General features: G+C 40.0%; 1 protein-coding gene across 1 annotated transcript in view; it reads right to left on the bottom strand.

Annotated features, from left to right (window-relative positions):
* Positions 1 to 1,518: 1,518 nt before the first annotated feature.
* The window catches only part of LOC120570230 (potassium voltage-gated channel subfamily H member 7-like), a 39,609-nt gene continuing 24,344 nt past the window's right edge, over positions 1,519 to 16,783 (bottom strand). The window contains exons 7-15 of the mRNA XM_039818467.1: positions 14,828 to 15,227; positions 14,209 to 14,409; positions 12,541 to 12,795; positions 9,429 to 9,634; positions 9,142 to 9,229; positions 8,832 to 8,993; positions 6,944 to 7,097; positions 4,647 to 4,827; positions 1,519 to 3,945 (exon numbers count right to left, since the gene is read on the bottom strand). Coding sequence (XP_039674401.1) covers positions 3,649 to 3,945; positions 4,647 to 4,827; positions 6,944 to 7,097; positions 8,832 to 8,993; positions 9,142 to 9,229; positions 9,429 to 9,634; positions 12,541 to 12,795; positions 14,209 to 14,409; positions 14,828 to 15,227 — 1,944 coding nt within the window. The 3' untranslated portion in view covers positions 1,519 to 3,648. The remainder of the gene's footprint in view (positions 3,946 to 4,646; positions 4,828 to 6,943; positions 7,098 to 8,831; positions 8,994 to 9,141; positions 9,230 to 9,428; positions 9,635 to 12,540; positions 12,796 to 14,208; positions 14,410 to 14,827; positions 15,228 to 16,783) is intronic.

Consider the following 16,783-nt stretch of genomic DNA (forward strand, 5'->3'; position numbering starts at 1 on the left):
GACCGCCCCAGGAAAGGAAGACCAAGAGTCACCTCTGCTGCTGAAGATAAGTTCATCTGAGTCACCAGCCTCAGAAATCGCAAGTTAACAGCAGCTCAGATTACAGACCAGATGAATAACACACGAGTTCTAGCAGCAGACACATCTCTAGAGCAACGGTTAAGAGGAGACTGCGCAAATCAGGCCTTCATGGTCAAGTAGCTGCTAGGAAACCACTGCTAAGGAGAGGCAACAAGCAGAAGAGATTTGTTTGGGCCAAGAAACACAAGGAATGGGCATTAGACCAGTGGAAATCTGTGCTTTGGTCTGATGAGTCTAAATTCCAGATCTTTGGTTCCAACCACTGTGTCTTTGTGCGACGCAGAAAAGGTCAACGGATGGATTCTACATGCCTGGTTCCCACCGTGAAGCATGGAGGAGGAGGTGTGATGGTGTGGGGGTGCTTTGCTGGTGACACTGTTGGGGATTTATTCAAAATTGAAGGCATACTGAACCAGCATGGCTACCACAGCATCCTGCAGCGACATGCCATCCCATCCGGTTTGCGTTTAGTTGGACCATAATTTATTTTTCAACAGGACAATGACCCCAAACACACCTCCAGGCTGTGTAAGGGCTATTTGACCAAGAAGGAGAGTGATGGAGTGCTGCGCCAGATGACCTGGCCTCCACAGTCACCGGACCTGAACCCAATCGAGATGGTTTGGGGTGAGCTGGACCGCAGAGTGAAGGCAAAAGGGCCAACAAGTGCTAAGCATCTCTGGGAACTACCTCTTGAAGCTCATCAAGAGAATGCCAAGAGTGTGCAAAGCAGTAATCAGAGCAAAGGGTGGCTACTTTGAAGAAACTAGAATATAAGACATGTTTTTAGTTATTTCATACTTTTTTGTTAAGTACATAATTCCACATGTGTTCATTGATAGTTTTGATGCCTTCAGTGAGAATCTACAATGTAAATAGTCATGAAAATAAAGGAAATGCATTGAATGAGAAGGTGTGTCCAAACTTTTGGCCTGTACTGTAAGTGTTTTTTTTTTATTGTGGCTGATTAAAACCGTTTGACTTCTCCCTCACCCTCATTTTGCACCTACAAAAGTGGGACAGCTTTACCATTGTACCACTGACTTTGTGACCTGATGTAATTCCCACCATAGCTCTGCATAGCTTCAACCTGAGGAGAGGTCTAATCAGCCAGAGTAATTAAAAACATGGGGCTATTAAGTACCGTGTTAAGTTATTTGCAACTTTACAGGAATACTCCACAGAAAGGGAATTCTTCTTTTTACTCTTACACTTACACTAACTTTGCAGATTAAGACATACCAATATGAACTAAGAAACTCGTGAACAATTATGTATTGAGTAATGACAGTATTTTCATTGGAAATACGCCTATATGACAAAACTAAAAGTGTTTTCATTTATTGCTCCCACATCTTCAAAACAAACATATTTACTTACTGTTCTGATAAAGAGTTGTTCATATAATTTACATTTAATGTATTTACTTTCTAACAATTGTCTAATAACATTTTAACTTTATTGTACATTGCTAATAAAAACAGTACAGGGAAACGATATGCTTTGTCAATGTCATGGTTAATTATACATGAAGATGATGCTGACTTAGCATTTAGATTGGTTGTATAGGCACAAGACCCTCTCTGAGGCCTGCTTATGCGCTACTAACGTTCAATGTGTCCCCCTATCTCCCAACACACCCTCTAAATACATCCTAAAAAGAGACAAATATGCTGACATCATTTTATATTGAAATGTGCTACTTTGGGCTCATAAGCAGTGCAAAACAGTAAAATATATAAATATAAAACACATGCACTGCCATGTAGAAATATCTACACCATACTTGTTTGTCAGAGGCCTATAGCTCTGGGATAACAGCAGAATATTCGTAAATCTGCATGTTATAATATCTGCCCAGACAAGCATGTATGGTGTGTTCTGTTGGCTTAACGTCGTACAGTAGGTGCACGTCAGCGACTGCAGTAATAATGCACATCGTTTAAAAAAGAAAACTACAGTATACTTGATACTGTGCTGTATATTGCAGTGCAATTTTCCATAAACCCTGAGTCACACTTCAAAGAAGATGGGCATACTACTAAGGATAAGAAAACTGTTCTCACACCTTTGTAATAATGCTGTATTACACTAATAGCTGCAGAAAATAGTTTGTATAGTCTGTTTATATGCAGGGCCTCTGAGTGACAGAGTCTGTATTTGCACAGGGTTTAGACTCTTAACAGGCTCTAACAGGACTTACCAGGTTTATTCCAGCAGTGGAACTTCACCATATGTGTTTCAACCTATGGCCTTGTCAGTGCGTCAGAGTCAGTTGCCATGCAAATGTTTCAGCAACTGGAGGAACAATGTCTGCGTCATTATATTCCTGTAGTGAAAACGTTACCTCCTCATGCTTTGGGTACTAATACAGTACATGCACGATGGCAATGAGGACACAAAGTCATGCAGGGCCCTAGCTTTCATTCTTGCTTCTAAGTCTCAGGTTGCAAACTGCCTGGACAACCTGGTGACAGAGATGGGTCTCCTCCAGCCAGCACATACGATCTTTAGTCCTGATCAGTCTTCAACGGACCAGGAAGGACTTTGAGTGGTTTTTGAGTGTCTGTCTTTGCCATAAGTGCCTGCTTTTGGTCTCTCCCTGGATCTTGCCAAGCATGCTCATCACCTAAAGGTACCTTACCTGGGGATGTTGAGGAGCAGTTGGCTTGAGTCATGCTGTTCATGCACTTGCTGTTTTTTTGGGCCGTCCTCCATCTGCTGCACAGGTGAGCTATAGCGGCTACGGCCTGGGTGATGGGTGTTGCTAGACATTGCGACCCGTCTAGTGTGAGGTAGGTCAGTCAGCTCCTCTTGCTTAGCAAGTAATGATGGAGGGAGCGACACATCTCTCTCTCATGGTCAAGGTTGTTAGGTCTGTTTCCTGGGGTCCACGAATAAAGTTGTGAATGTAGTTGGACTGGTGCACTGGTGCTTGAAACCCGTTTGCAAACAGTAGGTGAGGTGTTCATTATGGCTGACTCTAGCCTTGTGGCCCACTCAGCCCAGCATGACCAATTGTTTTTTGGGACATGACATGTTGTGGCACAAGGAGTGGTACAGAGTCCATTAGAGCCCATTAGAGTACAAAGCCTGGGTGAAACAGAAAGTTGATTAGGTGTTGTAATTTTAGTTATATAACAACCAGGTGGAGCCCTTTAACCAGCATCCCTGAAGCTGTAGACTTAGTATATGGGAAAGTGCTGTATAGGGCCACTTTCTGTGTGGTTGACTAAGTTCATTCTGATTGGTTGGGCATCTACATGTACATATTGAGTGTGTGTGGGATGATGCTTAAATGGTCCATCAGAGGGCTACTGTGTTGATAAAATTAATGTCACAATATGTAACCATTGTTATTACACTGATAACTGCAGAAAACAGTTTGACACACTGTTAACTGCAGCAAACAGTTTTTTATCCACATGCACAATGAAAAAAAACACATCTTACTGCTATTATCAAGCCATAGCAAATGGACAACAGAGATGTCTGTGCCAGCATGCTGCTAAAATGATGCTACTTAAAGTACAACCCAGATATATGAACTCTGTGCTGCTGGAAGGTTTATGGCCTTGGGAACTCTTGGTCTGAGACAGGTCTATGGAGTCCAGTGGTGTTCAGGTTGGAGTCAGAAGGGGCTTGGGAGGAAGAGGAGGTGGAAGAGGTTTCAGTTGGAAGAAGGATCAGTGCAGACTGTTGATGCCCAGGGATCTGTTGCTGTTGTTGTTGCTGTTGTGGCTCTGTATGTCTTTGTACAAGCAATGATGTAAGGCTGCCCTCAATGGGCGCATTCAGGTTGGCCAAGCTTGACAGAGAGTCTTTGGATTCCTGAATGGCCTTCTCCAGTTGGAGGCTGGGGCCCTAAGAAGAAGAGTGGCAGAATATGCAACTTAGTTGCCGGTTTAGGAGTTAATGGACCTGTATTTACTCTAAAACAGAATGCGATTTTATCATGCAACATGTGGTCTTCATTCAATATTTTGTTTCAACTTGCTTTCAATTCTTAGTTAAAAAAGGCTTAGAATTGGAGGTGAATTTTCAAATGTGAAGTCATAAATTCTAGAAAAAAAGCATTTATTGTGATATTTAAAAAAAATAAAAAGTACTGTATGTGAAGTGAAGTTTTACTGTACAAAAAAGTGAAGTTAAGGCAAAACTTCTCCACATACAGTAAACCTTATTACTTTTTTTTGCCTGTTTAGACTCTCATATGGGCGAGGCTAATGTCATCCAGACAATTCAGATGGTGTCAGACAGTGGCTCAGATTGGTTCCTGTGATTGTCCAGACTTTCTGGCAAACACTGTGGTAGACAAACTCAAAAAATCAATCAAAACAGGTAGGAGCAAAGCAATATAAAACATGTCAGTTTATAGAAACGGCCTCATTGCCTCCTTAAACACCACTGATGAGTTGGTGAGAATGTGACTAGTGATTGTAAATGCCAGCTGATGCACGACTTCTGTGCTTTGCCAGAAAAAAAGCAATGTTTCATGAACATATGTGCAAAAATAACTTACTGTGTGGGATGAAAACTGTCTCTATCTCCTAAAACCTCCTTACTTGAGTTCCTGCATGGCTGAAAAAATCTCTTGCAGTCAGAGCAACTGGCTGGACCTTCACAGCAGGTCTGTGATAGTCTGGACTGGCAGTCACAGTGCTGTAGGCTGGAGGTCCCAGTGTCGGTTGTCTTTGCAGCAGCTGCAGGATGGTCTGAATATCTGTCATCAGCTGAGACTCCAGCCTCAAAAAGAACAGAAAAACTGAGTAAGAAAGATATAATCACAGACAAGACAAGATGAATGCATAATTCTGACAAGTCTGATCATGTAATGCCTGAAAGCACAGCCAGTTGTACTTCACTGGGCACTAGATGGAGCTTGTGCTCCTCAGTGGAAATACATTCTGCCAAGGTAGTAGACGAAATACGCTGCTCATACTAGGAGTGATGAGCTTTCTGTGGGAGGTGTGAATTCAGCGTTTACTGTGGAAATGACTGTATCACACTCATTTTGGTGAATCTAATTATGAGCAGATTTCATCCAAGCTCTATTTTTAGGGCCTCAGGCAAAAGTGGGTAATGCTGAATAACCTTTTAATTACTTGTTTTCCATCTAATATACATATGCATTGTGTTATGTCCCAGGTTTACTGTGTTGCTCTACTGTACAAGGCAGCATTGTTTACTAGGTCATGACTGATGAGGGATTAAGTAAAAGCAGACATTCATTACAGGTGCAGCAAACAGAATTTTTCTTGGCTATTTATATGGATTTGTTGAATAGCATTTATTTCCCTGTCATATCCCTTCAGACTAGTCAAAGCCACAAAAACACAAAATGAGAGAGAATTGCTGCTCATCCTGCAGCCAGCTAGCATTAGGGAAAAAAACATGGTCAGGTAGAGTGCAGTGGATAAAATGTCTTATTTGTGCTAAATAAAATCAGCCAGCCCGGTATTCCCAGCACCCTGATGCCGTCTCTCGATCTCTGTGATAATCTAAGCTAAAAATACCACCTGCTGTTCATTTGTGTGTCTATTTCAGATGGCTTGCTGGCTGCAGGTATGTGTTTAAAGTATTGGCAAATGTGGTTCTCCACTTCAGAAAATAATGAGACTAAAATGCAATGTACGGTATTAGCTCTGGAGAGCTTACTTGCATATCTATCGTTTAAATTACAGTTAGTTTAGCTAGAGAGTTGCTATTGTTCCAAGATGTTTCAGACACACTTTGTTCTTAATCATCAGTTTTACATTCCGTGTAGCTACTACATACTCTGCAAAATGTTGTACTAATCCATTCTCAATGTTTAATATGATCCGGTTCTGCAGCGGTACATCCGGCTTCCAATAGATCCAGCCGCCCACTCGGAGTCCGACAACAGCTCCTGCCAGCTACTTGCCTTCCTCCACCTACTCATGAACATTGGCAATTGAACTAAATGTTGCCAGTGATTGCAGAGGAAGTGTGGCTTACTTTTACCAGTGTGGGAGGTGACAACTTAAAAAAATATAGCACTCCATAATCATTAGGCACTAACTGAAAATCTAAGGTTAGGATAAGTAATAAGAATAATCACAAATTTAATTGTGTTATTTCTTCAGAATATGACCAAAACTATTAACAAATGCCACACCCTCACATCTAAAATGTACATTTTCTTTTTAATTCCTACTTTTCTTTTGGTAACTTTGAGACCTCAGTACAGAAAAATACTTTGCACATCTACAACGTGAGACAGGTGCGTAGGAGGTGGACAAGTAGGTCAAGAGTTGCAAAGAAAAAGTGTCTTACCTGCAAATAATATAAAGTTTTAATAATAGGCAACGTTTCGGTACTGGACTGAAACGTTGCCTATTATTGAAACTTGATATTATTTGCAAGTCAATGTTTGAGCAACAAACAACGTAGAGACTCAGACAGTGTATACAACTTTCCAACATTCAAACCAATACAGTAAAGGGGCATTACTCCGAGTGTTATAGAGTCAATGGTGCCTCCTTGCTCTTTCTGTTGTAGTTAATGGAGTTAATAAGACACACACAATAATGCAAAAATACTGTAAATGCTACACTAAAAATCTCATGTATGCAGTATCCAGTCTGACTGAGAGAGTGATTGAGTTATCAGACTCAAATAATAAAGTTATGATCAAGAAAAAAATGTAAACACTTTCTGTGCTGGTGACACAAAGAAACCATCGAGACTTAGAACAGTATAAAGAAGAAAAAAAACAAAAACTTTCTGTATATTATACACTGGTTTATAAACTGGTAAAGTTCAAATTCTGGTGTAATTCATAGTTTATGATTGTTGAATGAGTATCAACCATCTATATGCTGACTCTAAAAATGTGTACCTGTTTAAGTGCTCTTGAAGCTGACCTAAGCGGTGTTCCACCTCTCCATACGTGATCTCGCTGGCAGAATTATCGTCTCTCAGGTACTGCAACTGTGCTGACTCATCCAGGTAGTCCGTAGGCTTCTTACAGGCCCATTTATCACAGCACAGATCTGGAGAGCCAAACCAACACACATGCTTTACATCGTCACATGTGGGTCAGGACAACGTCATCACTAAATAAAAAAACTAAAAAACTAAAATAGAATGTAATTAATCTCTACAGGAGACCTGTGTGTAGGTTCCTTGTTGTAATCTATCAAGCCCTTGTACTGGGAGAATGAATGCAATGTTTTCCAGTAGCAAACTAACCCTGTTGTTATCTCTGCTGGGCACCTGGTAGTATTCAGCTTGCTGTCCACTGATATGTGTTGAGCCTCTTTTGTGATTTTAAACACAGAATACTGTGATTACCCTATCTGGTGCAGCAGTCTGTGCAGTTGGCTTTGCACTATCACGATGAGCTGTATAGATATGGTGACCCTTGTTGGATGTTGTGTGAGCCTTTACCATGGATTGCACTTTGCCCTTATGTGGCCTTATACTGTACTGTGTATCCTTCCAGCAGTAGAGATTAACAGCTTCAGTCTGTCACTCAGTTCTTTGTTCTCTTCATATCAACACATGTCTGTCTCTAACTAATTGGCTTGCCAGTCTTGTCAGTGGGATGTGCTTTGCTCATTTGCTTCAATATCAGGTTAAAGTCAGTTAGCGTATTTTAGATCTCTGAGCCAGACTCCTCCGAGAAAAGACTATTTTTTCAAGCACACTGGTTTAGTAAGAGACACTATTCGTTATTGCAAATGTATGTCTTTAAAGCTTGGCCTCCTTTTACAGATTGGACACCGGAAGTTACCACAACAAAGACCTCAGAAATTGCGAGAGTTAAATCACATCTTTCTTACATGTACAGTACAGGCCAAAAGTTTGGACACACCTTCTCATTCAATGCATTTCCTTTTTATTTTCATGACTATTTACATTGTAGATTCTCACTGAAGGTATCAAAACTATGAATGAACACATATGGAATTATGTACTTGACAAAAAAGTGTGAAATAACTGAAAACATATCTTATATTTTAGATTTTTCAAAGTAACCACTCTTTGCTTTTTTATTAATAAGGGAAAAAATTCCACTAATTAACCCTGACAAAGCACACCTGTGAAGTGAAAACCATTTCAGGTGACTACCTCATGAAGCTCATTGAGAGAACACCAAGGGTTTGCAGTGCTGTCAAAGAAACACATTGAATGAGAAGGTGTGTCCAAACTTTTGGCCTGTACTGTATAGTATGCCTGCGTCATAGTCTGGTCCTGCCTATTGTATAAAAATAGGGCATTGGATTGGCTGTTGCTGATATGTACAAAACATGAAAAGCAGTAAAATATGCTGTCATGCATTGCAATAACCATGCAATAAAACTGCCTTTGTGAAGCTTGAAATGTTTGGCTTTCATTGTGTACAATAATTGGATGATGATTAGATTAAGCTATTGCTGTGATTCAATTTAACCATTGCATTGTTCCCATTTTCCCCCTAATTTGGAAAATCCTCTCTCATAGTGTTAGAAATTGCTGTGCAATCTTTTTGTGTACTATAAGCCTTTAAACTCATGGATCTATTAGTCAAACCAGCTTTGGAAGCCTGGAAATATCTCAGCCACCTCCACACATTTGCTCCAACCATCAAATACGAGTTACTATTACAACAACAAGGACATAATCCCGCACTGTCCACCCATCGTCGCCAATTATGTGTTTGCCCTGCACCACCCCAGGAACCCCTAGCAACACTTCTTAATAAATTCTCAAGATTATGTTCACATAATACAAAAACATATTACCTTCAAAAGATGGTCTTCTCTTTTTGTTGTCTTTGACAATAAGATTGGAGTCCAGGACTGGGGCACTGGGGGGAGAAGGACCCAGGAATTCTGAACTTATCTTCAGGCACGAGTTAGACTCCCTCCCCCTCCCCAAGGGTTTAACAACTTCCTTGTTTCCCCCTGTAGAAGGGCAATCAACAGGAGTCAGTGGAATAACAATGTACTGTATTCCTTATGGAATAGATGCTCCCAGGGAGCTGCACTCAGTAATCAATAACCACAACCACAAGAGGCTGTACTGGACCTGTGCAGATTAATTTCCACTTACCTTTAGATACATCTGGTGTAAAAGAGATCCTTCTTTTAATGCTCTTACTGGCCTCGCCGCCTGAATCCCCGCCTTGGGAGCCTGATGGCTGCAACAATGGGAGCATTAATATCTATTAATTAATACAAGTAGTGGTCAAAATTGATACATTTTGAGTTGTTAAAAGACGAATTAAATCTTGCAATATAAATATAACTTTAAGTATAACTGTGAATGTCCATAGTCATGACTGTGAATAGCATTTACTGAGCATGTAGCTCCCATAACACCAGTGCAGTATCATCTACCTTTGGAGACTCATCTCTGAGGTTGAAGGTAAGCTCCAGGTTGTTGAAGAAGTAGTCGGCAAACTCTGGGTACATGTCTATCACCTCCAGCAGATCTTCCCTCTGAATGGTGCTCAGGTCACAGTAACTCAGAGCTCGCACATCAGCGTTGGACTTCCCGGGCTTGGCAAATAGATGGATCATTTCTCCAAATATGTCATTTATTCCTGGTATCAACACACACACAGACAATTAATCTTCTCAAAAGGCTCACTGGTATGGGGGAAAACATGTCAGTGTTACCTGCATTGACTTCTACAAGGAGCCATGCGTGTTATAGAGAATAATTTGTGTCTTGTTTTCTATAGGGACTTGTCTCGCTATTCCTCAGGCTCTCACTAAAAGGGCACAGACATGTTTGTTTTTGTGGATAATAAAAATCAAACAGCCTTTCCTCTCTGTGTAGATGGTCTCCCAAGGTCTGTGCATCAGTTGTCTTCCTATCTTTGATCCAGTATTTATGCTGAGGATTAACTGATAACTCAAAGCAGCTTTCATGTGGAGGGAAAACGGAGGGTTTGATTGTGACTGACACACTTGTGTACTTCAAAGGGAAAAATAATGGCTATCGCATAATGAAGCCAATTCTTAAGCATATTTCTAGGAAGTCATGACAGCTACCATCAAAGTTTTCTATGCTGAAGTAAGGGTCCACTTAGCAAAGGACTGCAGGTTTAGTTTAAAGGCCTTGATGAAAAATCCCTTTGTTGGTCCCGGGGATTCACTAAATGCCAATACTGCAAGCGGGTTTCAGAAGAAAGATATGATATGTTGGCTGCCAGTGTGCCTTTCACAGCATGCACCGGACACCTTAATCTCTGCTGAATCTCTCCCCAACATGCAGCTCTGAGCACAAGGATTTAGTTCATCATTAGCCTGGATTGCAATGTAAAACACTATTTCCTCACCTGTGCAACAATGCAAGTAACCTTCTCAGTCTCGGTATCATTACAAGAGGAAACATTTCTTTATATCAGCTGACCACTACCTTGTTAGAGGCTGGGACAGTTTGGTTTTCACAAAAAACTTAGAGCAAAATGGTGCTGATGGAGCGTTATGTTTGTATCAAATACAACGGTACAGTGTGTTTGTTAATAATGGGTTTTTGTGTGATTCAGCAGTTTTTGCTAAGCTTAAAGGTCCCATGGCATGAAAATTTCACTTTATGAGATTTTTTAACATTAATATGAGTTCCCCTAGCCTGCCTATGGTCCCCCAGTGGCTATAAATGGCGATAGGTGTAAACCAAGCCCTGAGTATCCTGCTCTGCCTTTGAGAAAAATGTAAGCTCTGATGTGCCAATCTGGAATCTTCCCTTTATGACGTCATAAGGGGAAAGGTTACCTCCCCTTTCTCTGCTTTGCCCACCCAGAGAATTTGGCCCACCCATGAGAAAGAAAGAGACATCATGGCTTGCAAACGAGCGAAGCATGGCAGTTGGTCAAGGCCACACCCCCACCATCCACCTTGCCCCGCCTCTCTCCTCCTCAATAGCATTTAAACCTACAGACACAGAAATGGCACATCCTAAGGAAAGCTCATTGTGGGACTGTCTCTAGTGGCTGTAATTCTGCACCAAGGCTGAATTTTGGGAAAGAGACTTCAGATACAGTAGTAGGGGACCACTGAGGCCTATATAAAAGCATCCAAAAAGTAGCATGTCATAGGACCTTTAAACCCTATTTTGTCCAGTGCAGCTTTGGAGAGCATTCATCTCATGAATAATGCCAAGTTTAATCTAGACGTGGCCTGTAGCACCTGCTTGTTAGAGAGAGAAGATAAATACTCATTATTCTAAGAGTAATGAGTATTCAGTATCACTAGGCTATATAACTGAAGCAAAATAGTATTTCACATTTATAGCTGACAATTGTTTTAGTCAGTTTAGTCTTTTACTGCCATTTTATATAATCCCTATTTTGCAACTTCAAGTCATTTCCCTGTGCTGTCAAAAAAAAGTGGCAGCTATTACCCCATGTTCTTTGAAACTGCCAAACAACCTTTCATGGAGCCACTTAATAGAAATGCCACAGAGACTCAAACCTGTCACATGAACAGCCTTATTGCCTGGAGGACAGAAATAGGGGACAGCAGGCACACCTTGCCATTCTTGTCAAAATGTGTGAACACAGTGTGTTTAAGCTGCTGCAATAACCTTACAATTATCCACGTTTAAAGGACTCACAATTATAACAGTTAATTCTTTGATGTACACACAAGTCAGGCTGTGCTTCCTTGTAAATATTAATCTGTTAAAATAGTGTGTGTCCAGTGGGAAACTGCACTATCTTTTCCTGAGCTCATGACAGCAGCATCTCCACATATTTGAAAATATCAAGCATCCTGGGCAGAGTAGGAGGTAAGCTCAATCAATAATTCAAATATTTCAATCAATCAGAACAAACTACATAATTAATACCCTTCACAAAAAGCCAAAGGTGGAAACCCCATTAAAGGGACAGTGCATTTTCTAGCAATTTTCTGAAATCCTGAAAAGCATACCTTGCATTATTTAATGCAACATGTGAACACAGACATTTTAAATCCCCAATCTGTTCAATACAATCATATGAATATATTCACACGTGGGTATTAAAGTGACATTTTTGTAAGTAGAGCTCTTTGACTATAAACAAAAAGCTAAATCTTAGCATATTGATAGCACTGACATTAAATTTACGTATGCAAACTGAGGTCAGAATAATAGGACTTGAACCACCATTTCCTTTTTCAAAAGCTGCAGAATAGTTTTTTTGTATTTGTCTCAACAGGTCAGCTGGCAGATCTTCAATACAACAGGGAGGTGACTTTTACAGTTATTCACACCTCTCGGTGATATGTGGACATTTTGAGAACAACAGAGACTGCCACTACTTTCATGATACTGATGATGGGCACTGGCAAAAGGTCAAACAAAAAACAATCTATCTAGGCTCAAAGGAGGTAAATAAATCCCCCTATAACATTTTCAGCTTTCATAGGACATCCATAACAATCTCTTATTAATTTAGTAGCCACTACCCAGTGTTGCTCATTATCATACTTCACATAATCGACAAGGGATTGTATTTACCCAGGATGGCTACCACAATGTCATCTTTAAGGACCTCAATAGAGCCGCGGGACAGAAAGTAGAGAGCGGTAAGCACATCACCACTGTGGACCAGAGTGTCTCCAGGAGGGGCATGAGTGGTTTTGAAGTGCATGGCTAAGGCCCTCAGGCAGCCTTTGGAGGCTCCTTGGAACGCTTTGCAGTTTTGAAGAAGACTCTTGTTGAGGTGAAGGCAGATATCTGCCTGCAGGCACTCAGGAAAACCTTTTAACACCTGTGATGCAGAGAAAATCCATGAGAAAAATTCACAGAATATTGAGTTTGATATACTCAAAGAGATCGTTTCTGCGAGCCGGTGGAAAGCTGTGAGCAGCAAATGTGTTAAGATGAATATACTCAGAGAAGTTGTACTTAAGCTTGACAATAGCACAGAGATGAGGACAGAGTCATAGACCTATCATTGTATTCAGGTACATCACATCTTTAGTGTATCAAAAGAAAAAAGTCAAATGTAATATGACACTATGGTGTATTTGAATCAAGACGCATTCATATAAATTATATCAAGATGTAACAATTCCTGATTTTGTGGATTTTTTTATAGCAAATGTAAAAATAACTGCCACCTGGATTTATATAACCGCCCCCTGAGCTAAACACACAATGCCTTCGCAGTTTTGGCTTTGTCTCTTTCTTTTTGTATAATATTGGAGTGGGGAGAACGTGTATTGTGTGATTAACAAAGAGGCCACCAATTATTTACCCGAAATCCACTCATTTGTAGGAGCCATGGATTAAATCCAGACTTTTGATATATGCATCCACTTTAAAGAAAAGAACTGGCTGCATGCATTTTTATTTGCTTGTTAAAGTCAAAAACAGACTTCCCTGACCAGTAACCATGTTTAATAATCACAATGTTTATGCTTTATCCCACACCTTTAAAGGGTGTATAACATATTTGATGGATGAGGAGCTAATATATGGGAATGTAAAGCTTTAATTAGTAATTATTGCCTTAAATACCTAAACTTTTCTTGAATTGATAGGAAATTGAGGGGGAGTTTCTATCAAAATCCATCAAATTACCTGGGAATAAAAACCTTGCACACAATCTCAAATTTAGGACGATTAAAATATACTGTATCTACTTGAACATAAAAGTAATAAATAAGCAAAACATTAACACATTTCTGGTGAGGAGTAGGTTTGTTGACTGCAAAAGGATGTTACTGATTAAAGTATTGCAAATAAATATTTCGAATTGAATTGAAACAAGACAAGATGCCATTTTCAGCACACGTTACTACACATTACACACATATTTTGCTCTAAAATAAGATGTATTTGCTTTGAGATATGAAACTCTGCTGTAATACTTAGATGAATTCACACAAATCATGTATAAGTGATGGAAATGTCTAATATTGACACTATCAGGATAACAGGATTGCTATTTTAAACAGTGCTATTAAAATGACAAGAAATAAAAACATGTACCTCCTGCTCTTACCAATGTAGCGATGTTGATCCAGATGAAAAGCAGACAAGAGAAAGAAAGCTCTTTTTAGAATCTTACATATATAGCATTTCTATTATCATGCAATTACATTCATTTATGACAGTTCACGCTATGGGTATAATATCCAGTTACAGTAACAGGTAGATGTGGTGATCCTTTTTTATTTACCGTGTTCATATCAATGCCGTTGGTGTAGGCCCAGGAGTGTTGGAAGTACTCTTCTAGCCTCTGCCTCAGTGGGTTGGGAATCTGGTGAAAGCGTATGAACTCCTTGACCCGTAACATTTGAGCATGATATCGGGCCGTATTAGAGTACAACCTCTGGATGATGGCAGAGACGTTTCCAAAAATACTGGCATACATGAGGGCTGAAACACAAACAATGATGAAGAGGTGAGTTGCACACTGTTAACTTGATTGAAGGTGAACAACTGCTGACATGAACACAGACAATCCGTCTAGTAAAGTCAAATCAAGTCATTTAGCTCAATTTCACAAATCACTAATTTGACTCAGGGGGCTTCACAATCCGTACAGCATACAACACCATATATCCTTATACTCTGGTAAAGAAAATCTGCCCAAAAAAACTCTGAAAAATTGGAAGAAACCTCAGGATGAGCAAGAACAGGAGGGATCCCTCTCCCAGGACAAAACGACAGGCAATAGCTAGTCTAGGATCTGATCAAAATAAGTGTATGCCTTAATCCACTTCAGGTGCTGCACTAGAAACATGCAGAATTAAGTTTTGCTAAAATAAAAAAAAAAAGACCAAAAGATACTCACAGCCAATCAACATGACACAGATGGAAAATATCTTCTCTGAGTTGGTGTTTGGGGAAACATTTCCAAAGCCCACACTGGTCAGACTGCTGAAGGTGAAGTAAAGTGCTGTCACATACTTGTCCTTGATAGAGGGACCAGAGCTTGGGTCGCTGTAGTTGTATCTCTTTCCTATAGACACGCCCAGATTGTCTAGCCAGCCAATCTTGTGCTCCAAGTAGGGCTTCTCCACATTGCCAATGGCATACCATATACAGGCTAGCCAGTGGGCAATGAGGGCAAAGATGCACATGAGCAGCATGAGGACTGCAGCACCATACTCAGAGTAGCGGTCCAGCTTCCTGGCTACACGCACCAATCGCAGGAGCCTAGCTGTCTTCAACAGGCCAATCAGAGTGGTGGTCTAAACAAAATGTACAGTAGGGTATTTCATTAGTAATAGTAGTTTGAGTAGTAGAATACTTTTGCAGTATTATAATACAATAGCATGTATCTTATTTCAGTATAGGACATTTCATTTATCATGCAATTCTCTCATCAAGAAACAATCTTATTTGTTGCACATCTTCCACAGCCGTGTACTCTGAGGTGTTCTCTTTGTTAACAACAAATTTAAAGCGGTGACAAATCCAGAGTAGCTTCACAAACTCCACAAAGACTCCATTGTGGCAACTCCCTACAGCTCTTTGGTCAAAGGCAAAAGAACACAGACGTGAAGACACCTGCAGCCCACAAATAAATCCTCATTTATTCAACACCGAACAGGCAGTAACACTCATTCAGTGGCTTCCTGGGAGTTTGTTGCTGCTTTCGTGTTATCAAGAAAGATTTTAGCAACACTAACCATCATTCCCAATGGCAAGGTGATTTATTTACCTGACAATTACTGAATGACCTTTAAATGAAGTTAATGTCTGAACACTCTCCTTCCTAACCACTCAGTTGATATGGCATTAAATCTTTATTTTCTTAAGACAAATGAACAAGAAAATCTATCTAACATTTTCCTCTTTCTGTTTCTTTATTATGAAGTTAAAGTTGTTTAATCAACAGTTCCACTATTTTTGAATCCAGACATTATTAAGCATTGTCATTTAATATTGTGTAATATTGTATTTAAAGTCAAGTGGGAGAGTTTTTTAGGCCTTCAAAATGTTTATCGGTGTTTTTTGCCCCCAACAGTGCCTTCCAATATCATATTCAGCTGTCTTTAAATTATCTTTCAAAAATGTGACAGCAACCATTTTTGTTCTGCTTTATTGATCTGTTGGTTACAATTGTGCAATAAACAGGAATGTGATGATTTGCAACCTCTTTTTCAGTATAACATATTGGATATCTGACTATACTGCAAACTTTCTAAAAAAAACTATCATGTTTTTTCAGGGCCTAAATTATTATGTGTAAGCCAGGTTTTGGGACAACCTCCCCTGTTTTAAGTTAAGCATTTGGATTTGACATTAGAGGTTTGGGTCCAATCTTGTACTTGTAATCCCATTGACATATTTTGTATTTATTTTTTTTAGATTATTTTTTGGCTGCCTTTAATTTTTGACAGGACAGCTAGGTGAGAAAGGGGAGAGAGAGGGGGAAGACATGCATGAAATCGTCACTGGTCGGATTTGAACCCTGGACCTCTGCGTCGAGGCATAAACCTCTCAGTACATGTGCGCCTGCTCTGCCACCGAACCAACCAAATCCCATTGACATTTTTATCATTCAACTATGACCACAAACTTTCCCAAGTGGTTTGAATGGCCAGAATTGGCAGCATTACTGTCCGACCCCAAAACAATTATGTTATACACAGTACAGTTATGTATGGATCTAATTTACCTAATGTACTGTAAAGTTGCTAAACTGTAGCTCAGCAAGTAGTAGCCAGCTTAGGTGGCAATTTTAAGTAAACTGACTACTTTAACAACTTCCTATTGCTTTGACTTCGGCACAACTTTTATG

The sequence above is a fragment of the Perca fluviatilis genome, chromosome 12 (genome assembly GCF_010015445.1).
Source record: "Perca fluviatilis chromosome 12, GENO_Pfluv_1.0, whole genome shotgun sequence".
Lineage (NCBI taxonomy): Eukaryota > Metazoa > Chordata > Actinopteri > Perciformes > Percidae > Perca > Perca fluviatilis.